This window comes from Corvus kubaryi, unplaced genomic scaffold (genome assembly GCF_017639235.1).
Source record: "Corvus kubaryi isolate FWS band 111438036 unplaced genomic scaffold, C.kubaryi_AGA036_p1.0 137, whole genome shotgun sequence".
NCBI classification, from domain to species: domain Eukaryota; kingdom Metazoa; phylum Chordata; class Aves; order Passeriformes; family Corvidae; genus Corvus; species Corvus kubaryi.
This window is the reverse complement of record NW_024580671.1, coordinates 17,120,918-17,143,742: the sequence shown is the minus strand read 5'-3', so window position 1 is coordinate 17,143,742 and position 22,825 is coordinate 17,120,918. Positions and strand designations below refer to the sequence as shown.

The 22,825-nt window shown below is 40.3% G+C and overlaps 1 protein-coding gene across 3 annotated transcripts; it reads left to right on the top strand.

Moving 5' to 3' along the window:
* Nucleotides 1–2,997: 2,997 nt before the first annotated feature.
* Nucleotides 2,998–6,076, top strand: SMIM30 (small integral membrane protein 30). Of its 3 annotated transcripts, none has more exons than XM_042018061.1 (2): nt 2,998–3,116; nt 3,932–6,076. In XM_042018061.1, the coding sequence occupies exon 2, from the start codon at nt 4,003–4,005 to the stop codon at nt 4,186–4,188; it is 186 nt and encodes a 61-aa protein (XP_041873995.1). In that variant the 5' UTR covers nt 2,998–3,116; nt 3,932–4,002; the 3' UTR covers nt 4,189–6,076. The 3 variants fall into 3 exon arrangements, with proteins under 3 accessions (XP_041873995.1, XP_041873997.1, XP_041873998.1); XM_042018063.1 differs by lacking the exon at nt 2,998–3,116 and adding an exon at nt 3,258–3,559; XM_042018064.1 differs by lacking the exon at nt 2,998–3,116 and adding an exon at nt 3,604–3,628.
* The last annotated feature ends 16,749 nt before the right edge of the window (nt 6,077–22,825 follow it).

Genomic DNA, 22,825 nt, shown 5'->3' with positions numbered 1-22,825 from the left:
AAACCCAATACACCAAGTAACTGTTACGTGTGAAGGGATCCTGCTCTCCTGGAGATGGCTGAACTCCTGCCTGCCTGTGGCAAACAGTGAATTAACTCCTTGTTTTGCTTTGTCTGTGTGCACAGTTCTGCTTTCCCTATTAAATTATCTGTATCTCAGCCCATGAGTTTTCTAACTCTTACCCTTCCGATACTCTCTCCCAATCCTGCTGGTGGGGCAGCGAGAGAGTGGCCGTGTGGGGCTAGGTTGCCGCCTGGGGTGAAAGCACGACATCAGATCAGTGTGGTCATGCGATCAATAAACGGCTCTCAAAAAACTAGATGAACCAAGAAGGAGGAAGAAAAAAACAACCCATAAAACCCACAAGTACCCCCTTCAGGGTGTAGCTGATTATAACTTTTTCCGCTCCAGAAAGTACACTTTATTTCAGTTTCCAGTCTCACAAATATCTACCTCCTTAGCCTTGTGCTCAAAATTTACAGAGCTTTAGCTTGTCAGCTCTGGGAATTCTCCGTCTTTCCTCTGAATATTAGTTACATAATAGCTTGAGCTAAGCAATCAAAGCTGTGATAGGTCAAAAGGAAGATTTGCCTGAGGTGATGCAGGAAGTTGATGGCAGAGCTTTAAGCTGAATACACATTTCTCTGCTATTCCAACAGCACAAAAACCAAGAGCCTCCTTGACTGTTTGGATTTTGTTGGCTTTTTTCCAAAGAAGCACTCCTTCTGAAGCCAAAGCTACAAAATGCAATGGCATTGAAAGAGCTAATAAGCCAAAGAAATATCCCCAAATGGCACTGTTTTCCAGCTCTCAATGGCATTTCCATGATGCTACTAATAAATTACATATCTTACAATTAACATTTTCTACATGCATACTATACTTTGTGTCATTTCAACTGCCTGTGAATGTGTACAGTCCTTGAGATATTAAGAAGAATGTGTTTAGCCCAGTCTTTTTCTTGGCTTTTACACTCCTCAACTTCAAAATACTTAAGTCCAAAGACACCACAGCTCTTTGGTATTGGCATTTCTAGTTATAAAAGGCAGACTTGAAAGTCATTGTTCAACCCTTTTGCATCTGTTTTGTGGGACTAAATTACAGCTACTGAAAATTTTAATTGGCAAGTGGTGGCGACAACAAATACAGCACTGAAATTTAGAGGGATGAATTAAACATTTTTTGACATTGCAGAACAGTGTAACATTTACTTGTCAATAGTGCAGGATGCAGTAAGTAGACTAAGCAAGGAACTGAGAGGGCCAGTACTCCAACACCCACTCTTCTGAGGTGAAAGCAGCGATTAAGAGGACACATCCTGCACTTCAAATTGCATCCTTCAGGTTCTATAGGGGTTATGATTTATCTGTGATTGATTAAGGAATGGGCTAGGCATCACAGCATTACTCTTCTCCATGCCATGACAAAATTCTCAGAAATGTCAAGATTTTTCTCCTGTGAGTTCATTTGGCATTAGCTTCTTGAGAAAATGCCTTCAGAACCGAACATGAAGCATCAAGTATTTAAGATCTGAAAAACTGTGAAATAGGCATTTCGTAAATAAAAAGGATGTTTATGAGTTATATCGATATTCATTATTATTTGCATTATCAGAGTCTAGGCACTGCTGTTTACAAAGATGATTCTTTCATGCTACTTGGAATAAAGGAGCAAAAAGATGTTTTTATCCCTGGAAATTTATCATCTATGACAATTATTAGCTGATGGATCCTGACTGATGGGGAAAAGAAGGGCATTAATAAAAGAATTATGATCAGTACAACAGTAACATCCCACCTCAGACATGTGAAGTTCCTATAACCATAAAGAATGGCTGCTCAAAAGCAATTACGGTGAAATTTTATAAGGCAGAGGCAAAGGTGCATGTATGTTGAATGCCCTATCTGGATTTCCACTTCTCTTTAAAGAAGCTCATCAGAAACTGTTTTGGTAAAAATAAATGTTTATAAAAGTTGGGTTTTTTACAGAAGTCATGGGGAACATTTGAGGACATGGGTTCTCAGTCATGAGTTAATGCTTGTAATGGATTACATTACATTTCAAGAATGGAAATTCTAGATTGATTTTGACATTGAATTAGCACAGATTCTTCTGGTTATTTCTGTGAGCATTCCAGAGAGACATACTATGAACTTGTAATAATTGCCTACTGGTCTTTTATCCAAACTTAAGTACACACCTTTGCCACTGAAAAATAAAGACTGGGTTCTGCTTAGGAACTACCTAGTGAAACAAAACAGCCTAATATTCAATTTCTACAAGCAGCCTTATCCAAAGCATGAGTAAGATAAAAATTGGGACAAGCGAAGATCTTGGGCAGTGCTCTCAGTTAATTACCTGTTAACACTTCCCATAGTTTTTTGTTTTACAAGGCAGCAGGCTGCCCTCCACCCTATAAAACTGCTTTAACTGTTTTCCTCAGAGTGGGAATTGGTTATGACGGCACATATTAGTACTGTTATCACAAGGGCCTAAATCTGAAATGATGCAAACTCATGGTGACTTCTACTCGTTTATTCGTAGAAAGAAGAGCAGACGACCAGCCCAAACCGATGTATTTCTCTATTTTCACTTCGATGGAGCCGCAGAGAGGGCACGGAGCCCTGCTCTATCTGCTGACATTCTCATGGGCCGAGGCTCATCGGAGCACGGGCACTCCGGGGCTCCGGCTCAGAGCCGCCCTGGGGAGCAGCCGGCGCCGCCGGCCAGGTCTGCCGGGAGGCGCCCGGCCCCGCCGCATCCCTCCGGGCCCAGGCCGGCCTGGCGAGCACTGCTCCCGGGGCCGCCGGCGAGGCCTGGGGCCGCCCTGGCTGCTGGCAGCGCCTGTGCCCCCGAGCCGCCCCCGGGAATCACGGCGAGCACGGCCGGGCGAAGCCGGCGGGGCCGCCGCAGCGGGAGCGGAGCGGAGCGGAGCGAAGCCGAGCGGAGGCGGCCCGGCCAGGTCACGCCCGCCCCCGGCCGCGCCACCGCCCCTTCCTGTCATGGCCGCGGCCGGGCGGTGGGAGCGCGGTGGGGCGGCGCGGGCCGGCGCCTTTGGTTGCTGAGCGCCCCGCGGGCGGCGCGGAGCGGGGACGGCCTCCGCCCGGAGCCAGGAGGTGACTGAGGGGCGCCGTGCGGGCAGGGCCGGCCGGGGGCTGCCCCAAGGAGCGGCCGTCCGTCGGCGGCGGGACGGGGCGGCGCGGGCGCCCCAGGGCTGGCGGGGTCCGGCCGGCGTGCGGGCGTAGTCCGGCACTGGCCCCGCCGGGGTGCGAGCGGAGCAGCTGCTTCTTCGGGTGTCCCGACGCGGGATTTTGTCGTGTGCGCCCCGGGAACGAGCCTTCCTCGCGGGAAGAACTATTGTGGAGAGGGCGGTCCGGGCTGGTACCGGCGTGCTCCTCGAGGGCACCTTTCCAAGTTACAGGAACCACGACGGACATTTGTCCCGCAGTGAGGGTGTGCACGGTGGCACTGCCCGGGGGGCTAACTCGCGCCCTCTCCAGTGTACCGTAGTCTGTCCATGCTCACGGATCCTGAGGATGCCCGGTGTTAGGAAGTGTGGGTGAGTGATGTGCAGCAGCCATCGAGCCCTAAAGCCCTGGTGAAACAGGCCTGCGTAGCAAAGCACCAGGTAAGCAGGCTCTGGTAGCTGCAGGCAGGAGAGCCTGTTCTGACTACCCGACGGTAAGGCTTCAAAAGATTCGTTTCCACATAGTTACATAACAAGTTAGCAAACCCACTGTGGCTGTCTCATGATAATAAGTCATTTGCTATTGTAATTGAGAAGATAAAACCTAAATTTCATGAGCCCCACACAGATACCTGTGATGCATCAATCACATCAGTTGGCTTTTGGCAAGACAAATCCAGGGGGGAAGGCAGGCAGGAAGGAAGGAAGGAAAATCCTGTAATGTTCCTTTTGTTTTCCTTGTAGATACCACTGAAATATCTGCTGTCCACCACTTTCCTCATTTAACTTCCCCTTGGGGTCAGCTGGTTGTCAGCATGCCTTCAACCGAGAACACCTCAAAACTTTTCCTGGTCCTGGTGTCACTGCTGCTGGTGCTGCCAGTAGTTGAAGCCCTGGATGCAGGAGATACCATTGCCTTCCTTCTAGGCCTCGCTGTCAGTGTCGTCGGATTCTGCGCCTGCCTTGGCTTGTATGCAAGGAGAAGGAATGGGCAGCAGTGATTTCAAGAAAATGCTCAGATGAAGTGAATTTCTGAACACGGTTTGGGTGTAAGACTGAGCTTTGGTTCTGCATAACTTTCAAAAAACATGTAGTAGATATTTCTGCAAACCCCTCTTACTGTTCAGTACAAGAGAGTCAAGACTGTACCCGGTAAAAGGGATTTGTACCATCTGTCCTCATTACAAAAAGATAATTTTATATTGTTTGTGATTAAATATTGCCTTAGAGAAGGTAAAAACTTTTCGAATGGGGAAGTAAAACTCTAGAATGGCTCACAGTAAAAGTTTATAAATTTAGCACGTGAGGGAGGCCATCAACAAGTTCCATAATTTTGGTTTCAGTGTCAGGAGGAAGCAGCTATTAATCTTTCCAGTCAGGATGACAAGAGTTTTGAAATTAGTCCTAGCTAGATAGCTAGTGAGCAGACTGCTCTAACTTGTGTGCTCATGCTCACGTTCTCTGTAATGACAGTTAACACCTAACAGCTCACTTCTGCTGTCACATGGATGAGACTTAAGAGAACTAAGGAAATATGAAAGGCTTTTTTTTTTTTAATACTTTTAGAGCATTTTTATTTTAGAATATGCCACTCCTGTAGCCTATGTTCTTATTACCAAGTAGATACACTTAAGAATGAGACCACCATTTTTGTTTAACATGTATTTCACAGAAAAGTACATGTAAGGCTATGTAAATCAGATTAGGGATACGGGCTTTGTCTCTTGTTTATTTTTTGTACTCAGCTTTTCTCTAGGTGCGCCAGGTTTAAGGCTTACTTTGTTTTGGTGTTTGTACTTTTTACTCCAAAATGGAAGACTTAACTATTTTGATGAGGAATTCTGTGTACTATTTCTGCATTAGAAGTTTGTTAGAATTATAACAAGACCATTGTGCACATGTTTCTTTTACAATGTAGAAAGAACTTGTTTCGTTAAAATCCTGGGTTTAGTCAATGGGTCCATTGTTCGTGAGTGTGTTCCTCGTGACAAACTTATGTTGCTAGCTAAACATTTAGGTTTCTCTAACTGATGCACGAGTACCACAGAAGATTAGGACCAAAACCAAAGTAAAAATCCTAGAATTTTTGCTAGAAATCTTGGCTTTTATCTTTCAGAGCTATTTTGATACTATTTTTCCACTTCCTCTGTGTCTCTGTTCAGTAGAGCAGAAAGCAATGGCTAGAAGAGTTGTTGGGCAGGTCTTACGTAAGTAATTGGATGGGCAAATCATGTTCTCCAAATCCTGATTTCTGCATGCCATTTTTGGCAGAAAGGGACACAATGCGCAATTACTGTGTACAAATGAAATTTACAGCCCTAAGAGGAGCTTTAGACAGTAGCATCACCTTTGAAAGCTGCCTAGCAGCAGTAGATGGTCCTGTATGTGATAATTCAACTGGGTGGGTGCAAGCACAGATCAAAGTGGGATCTTTGGTATTCCAACTTACCTAAACAAACAAACAAAAAAAAATCACCACAAAATTGCCATTTAGTTCACTTTATAGTTCCCAAAGTTACAAAATTTTGCCATTTTTTCAGTAAAATATTAGGTATTGCTCTTTCAACAAAGTACATTTTAACACAAGCAGATTTTCACTGGGTTCTTTATCTACACCTTGGAAAAGATACATGGCAACAGTTTCACTGCAGGAGAACAAAATTTTAACAGAGTAATTATCTTCAGGCAATAGGGATATGAGAAATTGTATTATTTGCCCAAAGCTGTATGTACTTCATTGAAAAGTGTTTGCACAGCATAATGGCTTTGTTTCCTGGGTTCTGACAGAAGCTTTATTGTTGAAGACTTACATTTGTCATTACTTGGATGTAAAATCAGATACCCCTGTTTTTCCTCTGTCATAATAAACTGACGTATGATTTGTCATCAGCTTGATGAAGTAATTCTCATTAAAAGGATAATTGAGATGACAGAAATGACTGAAACTGTTGAAATTCCTTATTGAAATGGCTCTTATTTTCTTATCTACTTTTGCTTATGTTAGATAACTTTATGAACGAATGTATCATAAGGTATGTTTTCAGTTAACTTTTGTGCAGTGAGTGTACTTCTCTTGGTCCTACTACTTGTTTATCCCATTTCAATAACTGTTACTTTAAAGCACTTCAGGGAGCTGGTCCCCTTTCTTTGACACTGTCAGCTTGTAGTTGCAAAGAATCCTGTTTGCCTGGTTCAAGGAAAACTTAAAGTACTTATTTTTCCTTTTGACTATGAATTTTCAACATATCTTACACAGTTGCCTATATACCAGAAAAGCTATTTATGTCAGTTTTCTAGCTGGAGACACAAGGATATAAAGGACCATTTTCTGTTGTTTTGGTGTTTTTTTTCTTTTAATGAAATATTATATTTTAGTGCTTTAGTTATTTGAGTTATACTCTTTTTTTTTTTTTTAACTTAAAAAGAGCTAGTTTTATCCAGGTGTTTTGTGAAAGCAGGGTTCTAGCTCTTTCAGGATTTCAGCTACTGCACAAATCAGTTCACTTTGTGCACTAAGATAATACTATTAGTAGCTGTTTTCAGAGCAGAAAGTAGAAACAGCCTGACAATGTCCACCTCTTAACAAATACAACCTACCCTCTGATAAAAAAAACCTGCAGGACAAGAAACAGTAGCTTTTGACTGCAATGATATCCATATGCTTTAACAATAGTGTATCTAAAAACCAGCCATTCTAAAACCCATGTACAGTCCCTTTGAGCATGGACAGAAGCCCTTCACTTGTCCTGACATACCTTCAAGTGCTGCACACCAGCTAGGCCTTACCATTCTGCTGCGTACAGCAGTACCTGGGGCAGGAATGCAAAGGCTTCACACAATTCCTAATGCAGTCACTTCTCTGGGTGTATGAACACTGGTAAACCACTTTCTCCTACTCAGATAAATCCTGCTGCAGGTGGTGACACTGTTTTAATACTATTGTGAGACCTGGCAGTTCTATGACATCTTGCATTTGAGGACCTTTATATGTTTACAGGTATTAATGGTTGCATCCCAATTCTGTCCCTGGGGCAAGTGGAAGGAGAATCACTGGCTTAAGAGGTGTCACAGGAAGCACCTGGTATCTCCAGGACACTCAATGATTTTTCTGGAGTGTGTTGTGCTTGTGGTTCTCAGCCACTATGCCCTTCCATGGGAGCTGTCCCTGGACTAGCCCAGACCCTCGTGTACTGACTAGACATAGTTAGACGCAGTCTGAAGCCCTGGTTCCCCTTTGCATAATGCTCTTTACATAAGCTTTGTGAGAAGGGGAGTTCACTGTTTATAACAAGATAACCATGGCTAAATGGATGAACCTTAATAGGTGTGTTAACATGCTAAATGCCCTAATTATTATGCTACAGAAGTAACCTTTCCATTCATTTCTACATCTGATGAAAGGTTTGGCAGTTCTAAACTGGAGTAACTATGAGATTGTTAGGAGTGGTGGAAAGGAGAGAACTTGGGTCTGGTTGTCCTCCCAATTTACTCTTGAACAAATTGTAAACTATCCGAAGTCAACAGCACGTGTGTGTTGTTCACCAGATGAAAAAAGTGAGACTACTAATTCAGAACCACATGCAGCAAAACATATTGGGCAAGATCTGATGTGTCTATCAATGCACAGGACCTAAAGTACTTAATTCCTGCCTAAATCAATCTTTAGAACTTTTAAGTGACACGTTTTTAATATATTAGACATTGACTACACTGCTAAGTGTTTAATTCTTAAAGAATGTAACCAGTTTCTAAATTACAAAGTTTCAGTTCACATGAATACACAGTAACACAAAATATTACACGTGGAAAGCAAGTTTTCCAGCAAGCAACCTGGAATTTACATACCAGGTATGATATGGTAAATAACATAAAAGTACATCTTTCTTTGAACTAAAATTAAAAGAACAATAAAATAATATAGGCATTCAAAACATTTCCAGACCTTGTACTGGTCTCAGCTCAGTTTCTCTGTAATGGAATTTGAAAATGCGTGGGAAGCTCTGTCACGTTAAGGTGCAGGCATACTAGACAGTCAGCAGAGCCTTTTGTTTCTGGATAATTCATCTGATCAGATCAAAAACAGATTTTCATGGGAAAAATAAAATGTCCCTTTAGTGTGCTAAGCAAAGAGACCCATAGAATCATAGAATGTTAATGGGTTGGAATGGCCCTTAAAGATCATCTAGTGCCAACCCTCCCTGCCATGGGCAGGGACACCTCCCACCACACCAGGTTCCTCAAGGCCTTATCCAACCTGGCCAGGGTTGGAGCATCCAGACCCTCTCTGGGCAACCTGTTCCAGTGTCTCACCATCCTCACAGTTATTTCCCCTAAAACAAATTTCCCCTCTTTTAATTTGTACCCATTTCTCACTGTCCTGTCACTGCAGTTTCTGATGAAGAGTCCCTCTCTGGCTTCCCTGTAGGCCCCCTCAGAGATTGGAAGGATGCTATGAGGTGTTCATGCAACCTTCTCTTCTCCAGGCTGAACAGCCCCAACTTTCTCAGCCTTTTAGGGGACATGCTCCAGTCATCAGCTTTGTGGCCCTCCTCTGGTCCAAAAGTTCAATGCTCTTCTTCTGTTGGGAGCTGTAGGACTTTCTGTAGGACTGTACCCAGCAGTCCAGGTCGAGTCTTACAAGAGCAGAGTAGAACAGGAGAATCACCTCCTTTGACCTGCTGGCCACACTGCTTTTGATACAGCCCGAGACACAGTTGTTTTTCTGGGCTGCAAGTGCACGCTCCTGGTTCATGTTGAGTTTTTCATCAACCATTACCCCCAAGTCTTTCTCTGCAGGCCTGCTCTCAATCACCACTCCACCAAGCCTGTAGGTGTGTCTGGGATTGCCCAACACAGATATAGGACCTTGCACTTCACTTTGTTGAACTTCATGAGATGAGGTTCACATGGGACCACCACTTGAGCCTGTCAAGGTCCCTCTGGAAGGCATCCCTTTCCTCTGGGGGATCATCTGCACGACACAACTTGGGATCATCAACAGATTTGCTGAAGGTGCATTACACAGCATAAGTGAAGGCCTGAAAGCAGAGTGCCCTCCATCAGACCTAGGAGTTGCAAACATTAGAGGCAGGGAAGAGAGAATTGTGTCCACAAGCACGCTGTTGTAGAAAACTAGATGTTGCTGCTGGGTTGGGTTAAAGTTTGTGTTCTGCTTCAGTCTTCCTGTATTGGCCATGTTCCTCCTCACTAGTCATTGTCTTGGAAATTTCAACTGGAACCAACAGTACTGGCAGCTTTCTCAGCTGCCAATCATTCAAGGCACTACAATTTTGCATACATCTTCATACTGCTACTCTCCACTTGGCAAGTATAAAAGCATGAAAATTACTTTCTTTTCCTGAATGGAGCTAAAACACTGTGGAGCAACACAGTTCTGTAAAACTTAGAAGAAAAGGGTCTGTCTTTTTCTTCTGTTTTTGTGTTCTTCTGTTTGTGCAGCTGATTGCACACACTGTGACAGTGGTAATAATAAATAATATAACTCCATGTCATTCCCTACCCTCTCACAGAAAAACAACCATCCTAAAACATGACCAATTTTAATCTCGGAAGAAACAAAGTAAAGAAAATTGTCACTTTTATAAAAATATGTTCACTTTCAATTTCATGAGTTACCTGTGAAATGAGAATGTCTTTAATTCTAGAACTTTTCAAGGACATTTTCTGCCAACCTATTTCTGAACTGATATGGTTATGGAAATTACATGCTCAATACCTGCACTTATTCCTCAGTATTTAACCTAACATGATTGTTCATAAGTCCCATGGTAGCAGTTTGAAATTTTATTTTTTTATCTATTCAAATGACCTGGAAGCTCAGCAGAAGCCATATTGACTCATTTTTCTTCAACAGCACATATTTATTTCAGCATCTGCATGGAAAACAAGGAGCATTTAAGCTTTTTTAAAATCTGATCATTTCAGAAAGGTCATTTGTGATCAAATTCCAAAAGTCTATCTGATATTTGCAGACAGTATATAATCTGTAAAGTGGCCTATATCTACTAAAAAAAAAGTCCTTTTTCATAAAATGTAGCAAATAAAAAAACATAAAATTAAGGATGCTGATTGTATATATGGAGCAGTAGCCAATAAGAAAACACTATTCAGTAGTAAATGTCATACAGCCGTGTTTTTCATCCTATTGTATTTGTAAATCACAAAAAAATATATCAAAAATAGGCAAAAAGTGCTTTTCCAAGAACAAGTCCATATTATTTAGTTATAATTATGGCTCTAGTGCAAATCTCAATGAAGTCAGTTCAAAAAAATTTATTGTCCTAAATTGAAATTAAGCTCTTCTAAAGGGGTGACCATACTGCCTTCTGAATCCCATATAACTTTGCCACAACCATCCCCCACGCCAGGGCTATGGCAGCAGGCTGTCCCAATGCACAGGATGCTGGCTAACCTCAAATCCTGCCTAGGAAGTGACAGACAGCTGGGTCTCCCTGGGTGCCAAATGCATGCCCAGGCCACTGCTACCCTCTCGCTCCATAGATTCATCTCCAACTGTGCAAAAAGCCAAATAGGTGATGAGCTATTTGTTTAAACATTCAGGAATAGCTGTGTGGCTTATACATCTTTAACCTTCCATGCCAGATTTCACATTTCAAAATTTAATATTGTTGGTACACTTAGTTTTTAAAAGCCCTGTATATAATCTTAACATACAGCATCCGTGTTGGCTGGGGTGAATACATCTAGGAGAGATAGAAAAGCAGAGGACGCTGTCAGATGAAAGGATAGTCTAAACTGTCCATCCAAAAAAAAGGGAAAACAGAAATCATCTTTGGGAAGAGTCTGAGCCAAGAAATGTACAAGGTGACCTCCAGAGGCCCTTTCCAACCTAATTTACTGTATGATTCTATGAAATCCTAGTTGTAAATGGGATGCATAAACAGAAGCTCAATTCATTCGTGTCTTCCTTGCAAACAAGGATATATTTGTGGTGAACAAATCTAATCACAGTGTGAGCCCATAGGGAACCTGACTGCAAAAGCTGTGAGGCTGTTCAGTCATCATGTAAGACCACAGGGATACCAGATGTACCAGGATTCTCCCACTGTGTCTAGTGAAACTCAATCCCTGAGGCATTAAAAGGTTATGGAAAAAAGGGAGCAAATGCAACACATGTACACTAATCCTCTTTTCAGAGTGGGATTTTTAGAGATGGGTTTATGAGGCTAGTACTGTACTCCAAATGGAACTCAAGTAGTAGCTTCAGTGTAAAGCCCCAAATGTGAATTATGTCAACTCCTGCCCAAGTCAACATTTTGAAAATATTAAGATTTGACAGCCAGAATAAAAGACTTTGTTGCACATGGAGTTCCCATTGGCATCAGTGGGAGTTTAGGACAAGGTCAAATACAAAATACGGGTTTGGATGCAGTAGATACGTTGATAGGATGGAGGGGTCCCTGTCATTTGACCAGTAGTGCACCTTGCACCAGATGGTGCTCTTTGGGAACTGCAGCCATACAATCTCCATCCACATCTCTTTCCTTAGAAAAATATTAGCTGAATTATTTATTGTGATAACTGAATGCCAGATTTTCATCTGGTTTAAAAACAGCCTGAGGTTGCTGAAATCAGTGCAGTCATCCTGATTTAAATTCATTTTGAACAGAAAACACAAGAGGCTTCATTCTGACCTTGCACCAGCCCTTATACATCTGTGTAATGCAGTAGAATTATTCTTGATTTCCATTTATGTGAAAATCTAAATTGGTTCTTAAAATAGATTTGGTCTTTTTTTTTCTCTCAGTCTGCTACCAGTAAATTATTTGACCTACATCTTAATAAATATTACAAAAAAATTATCCTCCCCACTCTTATTCCACAAATACACTTCAGAACTTGTGTATTCAACTTAGACTCCACTGTTCCCCCCCCCCCCAAGATTTATCAACAAAGGCAAAGGAAAATCCTCAAGTCAGCCCCTCCCAAGCACACCATACCAATACAAAGTGCCTCTCTTCACCCTTGTAATGTATGTGTGCTGTACATGACTGATGTACATCTGCTTACCTTTCTGCATTGTTGTTCTTATTATTCCAGTAATAAAAGAAATCTGTTTGTGTCTGTGTCAAACTTTTCCTCAGGAACTCCTTTCACCTAGTCTACATGAGGTTCTATGTACTAAATAAGAACTTTGTAAATTTTCTATTCCTGTCCAGAAGTAACACTGAAATCCCAGTAAAAAGGATTATATGCTCTCAATTTCAGAAGGGCCAGCAAGGAAATTATTATATCTGTAGATAGAAAGGTAAAGGACTAGAAATCTGAAATTTCATGTGTTTTTCCAGAGCTTTCTCTGCTTAACTCCCAATAGATTTAATAGGAATTAAGAATTAAAATCCCTTCTACTTCCAAAGGGATACTGACCTTCCAGTAGTGAATGTAAAGCATGTGATCACTTTATGTACACTACCAAAATAATCTGAAATCGACTGTACATAATAATTGTCAGAGTGCTGCCTTAATATATCCTAACGTCAACTGTTGTAACTCAGGAAAATGGAAGTTGCCTAATTCAGTGTAAAATACAGGCTTTTGGAAGTAAACGTCATAGAAACAGTGCAGAGGCACTGACAGACCTACCTTAAATATACTCTCTTTCATGCAGTAGTAGCTAAGCAATTTGGTCAGTAAGAATTCTATGTCCTCTTACAGCACCGGGGTTTTGTTCTTTCATTATCTGGTGTTGAAACCCCACTTTCCTTTTGTGCTGCGCTTCAAAAGCTGCAACCTGGTCTCACAATAAAAAAATTCTAAGTAAATAAAACTCATGAGTGAAAAATCGTGGTTTTCATTTTTGAAACAGTTGATCCCCGTCACCTGCTTACAGTAACTATTTCTGCTCTTATTACAAAAGCTGAGAAAGGTGCAGCTTTTATGAAACTGGGACATTTGTAAAGAGTTTTATAAGTATATATGTTTCTTTAAACTTACCACCAAAGTAATAGAAATCCATAAACTACACTGGTTCCAGAAGTTCCTTCTAGGATGCTCACACTGAACAGACCAGAACAAATCTTTCACCATCCCCTGGTAGAGAGGCTTAAGAAATCCTTTCTCAAAACTGCTATATAATGCACTTTTTTTCACATTACAGCATACCTAAGCCTTAAACCATAATGCTGAGTCAAAGTCTACTAGGCTTGTACCTCTTTATTCATTTTAGCACTTGGAAGTTCAATGTTAAAGTCTCAATCTCAGTACTAGCAATTATTCATCCTCTTACTTTTCTTGTATTTTGCAATTTCAGAAGCCCCCAGGCATGAATTAACATGTAGGCTTTTTACATTAAAACGAAGCATTTCGGTTTCTGTTTTGAAAGTGTATCTGTTCACTGGGAGCCATATTTGAATATCCATACCCACAATGTACAGATTTTTAAGTAAAGGTTAAAGAGTTTAAGGGTTGAAAACCTACCTTAAAATAGTTTTGGTTTAAGTATGTTCATAATTGTATTTCAAGACTGCCAAGTATACCAGAAGTCTGAAAGTTTCATAATTAAGGCCTTTACTTTAGCTCTCTCCAACTTCTCACTGTATCCACTGAAGGTTATCCCATCCCAGCTCCATTTATTGTCTAACTAGGTTCACCTAAACTGGTCAAAAATTAATTTGAATCTAGCCTTTTAATTCCACTAATTTTATGTTTTCAACTGTCTCTGCCTGGCTGTGACAGCAGAAAATAACTTCTTACATTCCTGCAACAAGTTTTTTCTTCTGATTTCTTGTCTTACTCCAGAATGGCCATTAAGTTACCTCCCATTTTTTATCTTCTACTTCTCTTCCCTTTAACTTTTACTTCTCTTTCATTATCACCAAGCTTTCCCAAGATGTGATCCATGTTTTGGTAACTAACACACTTGGGAAAATAAATCATTCTGAGCAATTGCCAGCTCTTTATATCTGAAGGTCTTCCATTTGATTTCAGCTTGCCAGCATTTCATTATGTTCCATGGCTGGCCTTGTGGCAGTGTCCTTTGAAAATTCAATGCACTACAAAGGTTAGGAAAAAAGAAATAACTTCTTTCTTTTCATCAATATGGAGCACGCAGGTTGAAACAGATATGTCTCGAGGACCTGTAATTTCAAAGAGAATTCATGAGTTTTACATAAATTCTTCAAATTGCCACAGTTTTGTTATGCATGCATATTTATGAAGAGATATTATACATAATAGAGAGATGCAGTATATCAACTAAATGTTCTGTTAGCTTTTGAAGCATTACATTAATACCAAATTTACAATGCAGCACAGGATTACACAACAGGTATGTTTTACTTGGTTACTGCTGGTACTGTACTGTGAGGAGCTGGTGTGTTGACTTACTAAAAGAGCGCCCTTTTGTCCATGTACATATCCCAGATTAGGAAAACCAAATTAATATTATTTGGATCTCTTACTTCTACATTTTGTTTTAGTAATAGATAACAAATAAGTACAGTGAGACTTAATAACATTATGCAGTGACGAACTGTAAGAGATTAAGAGGTAGTTTAATTATCTAAAACATGACTTGAGCAGAATCCTCCGAAAAAGGATCCAGAAATCCCTCACTGCAGCAACAGAAAGATTTATCAGTGCTAGCTTTTCAATTGACATCTGACATTTGCACTTTAGACGTGAGGTTGCAAGATTTTCTTTCACACGCAGGACTGACCAAGAGTGCGCAGTGCAGAGTGCTGGTGGTCCAGATGGGAGACAGAGCATAACCTAAATGTCTTGCTCCCAGCAATGTCCCTACAGGAGTCTGATCGGAGTGGTGTTTTCAGGAAAGGTACATCAGCAGCAGTGCTGAGTCCAGTGAATGCACAAGTGCTGCAGGACATCCAGCTTTTTTCCATCTAGTACTTACTTACTTTGCACAAAACAGAAAATCTGGAATTGAAGCCCAGTTTCCCACCTCCAAAAAAAGTTCTCTGAAGTACTAGACAGTACAGTCCTGGAAAGCATGATCTCCTGTTTATGGTGGACTCTCCAGCTATAAAAATGCAAGAGCCATGAGACAGGGAGAGTGGGATGTGGTCAAAAGAGACTGACTTCCATGTTTGCTGCTTAGGATACCTGCCTCTTAGGGCAAGATTTAGGTCCTGGTCTCAGCTCCATGGCCTGACATTATGTAGTCAATCAGAAAACAAAGCAAAACCAGCGCTAACCAATCTACGTAGCTGGGACCAGATCCCATGTGTTTCTCCTGCCAGCAGACTGTCTTATCTAGTACAGTGCAGTATCCTGGTTCTGCTCAATATTTCACTCTTTTCTTTAAGTACCATACTCAAACATTGCCTGATCACATGCAAATACTAGTCCAATTTAGCAAAAGATACTGCCATTTGCTACTATTAGGCTTGACTAGTTTTGCAGGTGACATTTCAAATAAAACATTCGTTCTTTCCCACCTCCATGAAATAGGCAATGCAGTAGTAAATGAATATTTACAGTTTTACAGTTACATCAGAGCTGCATTCATGCAGTTCCTCCTACTGTGCCCTCACAGTGCTGTTCTGATAGTGTCTGCAGAATTCAAACTGTTGTGTTTCTTAACACGATGACCTACCTTTATTGAGAGAGAGGGATTGTTCTCTGCATCCTCAGAAGTACAAAATTTTTTTTTTCTCCTTATTTCATGCTTAATATCCAACAAACTGACAAAATGGGACCATGACATAAGTTTCTAGGTATCAAATTATTTGCAGTGAACAGTTAACAGCTGATCTAACATGAATATCCAAAACTACTTTCACTTGCTAGATCATAAGACCTGAAGCTTGGTAGTAGAATATATATTCATGGTAACTGCTTGCAAAACCAGTGTTCACCCTCCACCTCAGACATTACAGATTTGACTCTCCATTGTCTCAATCTTATGCATTCAAAGCAATTATCATTCAGCAGTATACCTTTTTAAACAATTTATATTTTCTTTACAGAGCTTTAAATCAACTTTTAAATTACACTTTACTATATAATACACATATAGATACATATAGATACATATACATATATATAATATCTATACATACATATAATGTGTACACTGTATGTATGATCTTAAAATAAAATTTGAACAATAGGTTTGTAGGAAGGCTTAATGCCTAGGTGTAGATTGGTTATATCAGCAAAAAAAAAAAAAAAAAAAAAAAATTCTTACGTTGACACTGTTAATTTTTGTCCCTAAGTGCAGCCTAAAAGACAGCTTTGAAAGATGTCAGTGACAGTTATCCTATTTTATCCTATAATTTTTAAATCCCCCCTCAGTATATTGCTAGAAATAGAAAATTCTATTGTCAAATAGTCTCTCTAATTGTACCATTTACTGTCCATTCCATGGTTCACCTCTAACCTAACCTTAAAGATGGCAGAAAATGGATTTATAGATCTCAGCTCTACAAAAATGATTGATTTGACATATATCCCTGTGCACTAATAATAGTCATGCAAATAGTTCCATGAGCACAGGAAGAAATGGTGCAGTAACTGCAGCAGAGGCAAGAAGAGCTCAGCAGGGTGGCTGTGGATCAGTTTGGTACTGAACTGGTAATAGGATGTGTAGCCTGTCACAAAACCAGCATGGCCTTTGCTACTTGCCATTCTGCCCCAGACACAGAAACCACAGGGACATGTCCAGTGTCCTGTTCAGCTGCACAGGTGAGTGTAACCAAGCCTGGTCACAAGGAGTTTGAACAAGGAAGGGATTAAGACTCCAGGTCACAACCAGTTTTGATCAGCAGATGAATCACTGTATGCTGAAGCCTCAGTTACAGACCAGGGTCCCTAGGGAGTGGTGGCCAGCCTGAGATTGGAGGCCAGCCAAGGGAAAAAGGTAAACTAGGACAAGGAGCCAACATCTACATTCACAAAATTTATAGGAACCTCACCTGCCTCTGAGACCTCTCAGCTCATGTATCAGACTTCACTAAAATCAGCCTTCAGGTTTAAAAGAAAAGGAAGGGAAGGAAATATGCATAAATTCACTTAGGCATTATACAGCTTCATGACAGGAATTATATGAAAAATAATGAACCATAGTCACTCCTTTCATTAGGCCCCAACTACATCCTAATAATCTCTAGTGAGCCAACAGCACTAAAAAAGATGGGAGAAATACCTGCTAACCCAGCAGTCCCCCCCCAGCCAAAGAATATTCTGCACATATCCATATACATGCTGGAAAACTATGAAAGAGCTTGGGATAGACTAGGTTTACATAACAGGTAAAGTTATGTGCACCTCATACAAGTCTGTCTTTATATTGGATGCATAAAAATGTTGGACACAGCTCAGCTGGAAGAAGTCATCTTTCCCCTGTCTCTCAAGCATTTTCAGGTTTGTCTCTCAAGGCAAGCATTGTGTTCTGTAATGTCACTAACCCCATTCATTTTGCTCCACAGTGTTCCACTGGTGCCTGTAATGGTGATAGGAAAAATGTGCTCCTGAATGCTGTGATTGGCACTGTTAATGACCATGACACTGCAGAGATGCTCTGTGCTTCAGCAGGGTTAGCTGATTTCAAGACCTGTATTTCCATTTAGCAAGGTAAACCAGGAGTATTGTATAGCTGAGGGAAAGCATTTTACCAAAAATCAAGAGTTAAAATAGCATAGACAAAAGGACTATAAAACATAATATCTGAGAAGGGGTGAGGTGCACAAACAACACAGACCAAACACTTTCTTTAAAAAAAGAAAATCTATGAGCTTTCTAAAGCTAACAGACAGTACTCCTAAAATCACTGTAACAGATTCCCCCACTGCAGCAAATTAACAGAGCTTTCCATGTTAGTGGTCCTGAGGTGCTGACTTGCATTGACAGGAAATCTTTTCTTGTATGGGAGTGCTCCCCTTTACCCAAAAGTCATTGATACAGCATCATAAGGTAAGATAGCAGAACAGTCACTGAAGAGGCCAAGGTTGCTTAGCCACGCATTGGAACCAAAACATGGTCCTGGGTCAGTGCTCCCAATTCAACTTCTAAATTCTGGAATACTTTCTACCTGTTTCTCACCAGATTGTTTTCATATTATTTGTTAGATAAAGCCTCGTGCAAAAATCATGGTGATTTAGTAATGAATTCCTAACTGTGTTCAGCTCCTTTCAACTATTTTGGTTGTTGAATTGCACCACTGTGATGTATTTGCATTACCATATGTCATGCAGAGAAAAACAAATAGTGAATGGAATGTATTTACAGTGGTTGAAAGACGTATTGCAGCTTATACTAAAAGATCTACAATCAATTGGATTAATTAAACAGCAGATGAAAATACATTAAATGAATGAATCACTATTTCTGTAAGACTATTCCTTGTGTCTATGCATATGCTTCAACAAATCCCATCTGAAAGATTTGTAAGGAATGATATTCTATTTTTTGTGATAGAGAAAGAAGAAAGTATTCTCCCTCCTGTTCCACGTTGAATTACCAAAACACCAACAGGTTTTCTGGCAGAGAAAAAGAGTGGAGAGACTGGATATAGCAGGAACTTCACTAAGCTCGGTTCACATTCTTTTGATGTTCTGGAAAGAGGTTCTTTCTCCTCCCTAGGTGTGCAGATAATAACAGTCTTCCTGAGGTCAGCAGCTCAGGATCCTGCTGTAGGCACTGTTACTGAGGCATATTTACAGTGCTGCCCATATTAACTAAAAGCCGTTGATGGAATAAGAATTTCAATGCTTCCCGCTAATAAAACTGCAAGTTCAGAATAATTCACATTAAAAGACTTGTTATATAGACATACAAGATAGTGCCTACCCTCCACTATGAAAAAAATCCAACCAAACAACCCAAAACTTGAATTAAACAAATTGCATAAAGATTACATTTGAATATTACATTATTTATATATTTGCATGGAGAGATCCAAGATGAAAGTATTAGAGAAATACTCTCAAGTATTCTCAACCATTCAAAAACATGATCTCAACAAATGTATCTTCTTGAAACTACATCTTCAGATACTATGAAGTAACCTTTTCTTTTCCTTCTGTGGAGCTCCATCATTGATCTGTGGATGTGACTGGCTCTATCTTTTTAAGTCACTCGTTATCACTCATCCTTGGTGTGAAAACAAGTACTTTAGTAATTCTTCAGCACAGGACAATACATATATGGTGCACAGACAGCATACAAACCTTTCTTTGACTCACTAACACTCTCTTTTCTCTTTTTCCCTCTAATCATATATGTAAAACCATCATTTCTGAAGTCCAGCAATTTAAAAATGTAGCTTATCTTTTTGCAGGCACAAGTAATTAGCAGTGCAATTTAACATTGGTAATTACTCATGGCCACGGTTAAGTTCATTTGCATTTTTAACTACCTGATATGCAAGTGAAGTCAAGTAATTCCATGTCCACACTACCCAAATTGTACGATAACTGAACTTACCACTGCAACACTCATGTAACAGTTTATCTACAAAACCCAGATGCAAAAGATGTGTCCAGTCTTTCAAATGTAGTCCTAGTTAACAAACTGGTAAAAGATGTTTAGAAGCCTAAGGATACAGGTAAGTATCTAAAGGGATTTTCAGAAGCATATAGGTGCCTCACTCCCATTAGTGTCATGCAGAGCAGTTTTCCTCTGCAGGACTAAGACTTTTTCTTATGTTTGGCAGATAAGTGCATTTGCATTTAAACCTTCATTTATTCCTGTGTAAAAGTGCAACACGGATCTACTTTTAAGAACCAAAATTAATTTTCAAAGGCAACTATGAAATATTTTCTTTAAATACTGAATTAAATGTGTTTTTAGAAATGTTTATAAAACACCTGCGGATCTGGCTAAATGTTAACATTAAAAAATGTAATTATTATCCATAAGAATTGTTATAGTCACATGAATGTAATTTTGTTGTAGGTGAAAACATGCATCACTGAGGCAGAGACCACTAGAGAGATTTTCATTTGGGGTGAACTTTATGCCTGTGTTGAGAGCCAACCCAGGAGCCAGACACTGCCAACAAATGTCTTTACTCTGAAAACACTTTACTAAGGGTAAGAACCAAATATATTGCAGGTGACATTCTCTATTGTGCAGGGGTCCTACACAGGTCTCTGTATTTTGTAAGTCCTACTTAAATACTACTCCAAAGTTGCACCAATCTACTGCACAGGCAAGAAAGTTCCCTTGAAAAAATTCCTTGAGCCCTTTGAAAAGGATGCACTTTAATAGCATCTATCAGAGCTTCTCAAGCAATACATAAATCTTGTGCTGGCCTCTGCACAGGGGTGAGAACACCTTGTAGATTATGGCTTCTGTTTTGTAGAAATATTGGAAAATCCTACAGTGCTTAAATTTACATTATGCGGACTGGGTTGACACTGCATATATACAAATTTCAAGACAGTCAATAAACACATTAATTACTGAAATGATCAAGAATAAAGGGGCATGAGTACCTTAGATTTTAGCTATTCATAACTTCTGGCCGCATGCTGAAATCCTCATTCCACTGAAATTATTGAGAGATATTACTGACCTTAGGGAGGCCAACATTTCATCCCATCCTTTCAACTGTCATCACTAGCCTGTGTTCTAATACAGTCTCTACCTCAGACTCCATTAGTGAGATTTCTAAGTGTCAGACTTCTCAAAAATCTCTCTCATTCTAAGGAAAAAGTTCAAAACGGTGGGAATCACTTACCCAGCATCCTCATCTGGTTCACTGTGGTACAGGATTTCAGGGCACATATCCTCAAAAGAAATAGATAGCAAGTGCCCCAAATGCTGCTTACACACCAACAAATTCTTCTGCAATAGTATCCAACTGTACCCCAGCTCTGCACTCAAGTTTCTGGCTCTTTGGCTATGTGCACCCAAGCATCACCTCATGGGGGTGAACTGCCCAGACCTGAAGATGATATCAAAGACTGAGAATATCAGAGTTCTCCAAAACAATGATCTTGATCTGGGAATGGACCTAGTGGATCCAATTCACTAAACAGTGTTCCTCGGTCATTCTTACATAGTACCTAAATTGAAAAAACACCCAAAGACTTGGAATACAGAATCCTCACCACCAACAAAGCTGAGTATTTCACAGTTCATTTTCTTGGCCATAATAATTAAATAACTCAAACAGGAGAAAATGAAAGAGCTCTGTACCATAACTCTCAAGAACTTTATAGCAGAGTTGTCCAAACCTGGAGATGGTTCTCATCTTTGATTTAAATCAGAAAATCAGCGAAGTTGTCTTGCCTCTCTCATTTTCTAGTGGAAGTTCTAATCAGTCTGCTGCTAACTCTAATGGGGTACATGAACACTCTTGTGCTTGTGCCTGTACTTCCCTTATGCTCTCTTCTACCCTTCCTTCTTGGCGCACAGCAGTACATAAATAGGGGGGAAAAAAGTCAGTGAAAGATATTTATTTGCCTGAGAGTAATCACTTCTTTCTTCTGACATGCCTGTATGGGACACAGGTCCTCTGTGTTTTGGAACCTCCTTCTTGTTGCCCTTAGTGTTGTCCCCTTTATATTGTGTGGTGGGAAATGTGTTCAAGATTCAGGATCATTCCGTGTGCCAAAACCCCAAGAAATTCTTCTTGGCTACTCCTAATCCACTCACTTTGCAACATGGGCTGTCTCACACTTTTTTTTCTGAATCTTTCATATCTCTAGTCCAGCTGTTTTGAAGAACTAGTTAGCCCTTAAATCTTATGACAGACCTCATCACCTGTCCTTAGTATCTCTTCTCCCCGCCTTCCAATTGCACATTCATTTCCTGGTTCTTGCTTCCTGGAGCCATCGTCTGACATCTGCCGTCATCTTCCAGATTCCCAACCCCATGAAGCTTGGATTTTTTTTCCCTGCCATGGAGGATGTGACCTGCTCTTGGTGCAACAGTTTAACACAGCATTATGTCACTCCACTGGAAATCTCTTATTTTGTAACAAAGGTTTCTCTTGACTGACTCTACCCTTACAACAAACAGAATGGGGTTCAAGCCATATGACGGACTTTAGAGTCGTGAGTCAGAATGAGATAATCTGCTCCCTAATGCATCTGTTTCTCAATGGTTTTTATGATAGGAAACTAACTTTATTATGTGGCACTTCAGTCTAGATGTCTACATTCTGTTGAACAAAATTAGAACACTTTTTCTCAGGTTACGCCTATGATGACAAATGGATTTATGCTGAACTGGTGGTTGAACGCTGAATGAATTCTGAAGTTCACAGATTACTTCCAAGCAGTCTGTTACAGGTCTAAAATGAAAGCATGTTTTAAAATTGTGTATAGCAACATAATTTTGTAACATCTCCAAAAGAAAGCCCAGACAGAAAAAAGTTAAAACCTACTGCACTGGATCTATTTTATGACAATTATGATTGTGTTGCATTGTTTATTCTTAACAAAAAATCATCATTCTTACACATATCAGAGTGTAGGAATAGGCCCTGACCAGAATCATACTATAGTCATTCAGTTCCACATATTATAAATCTTCCTAATGTTGCATTGTAAATGTTTCATTTCCATGCATGGCATTTGGAGAATTCTTTGCTATGTTAGACCGACCATTAAAGTGCCTGCTCTTGCTGACTTAGCTACTTCCTTGCCCTTCACATTTTAAGAATGACTTCAAAGGTCATTGTTTATT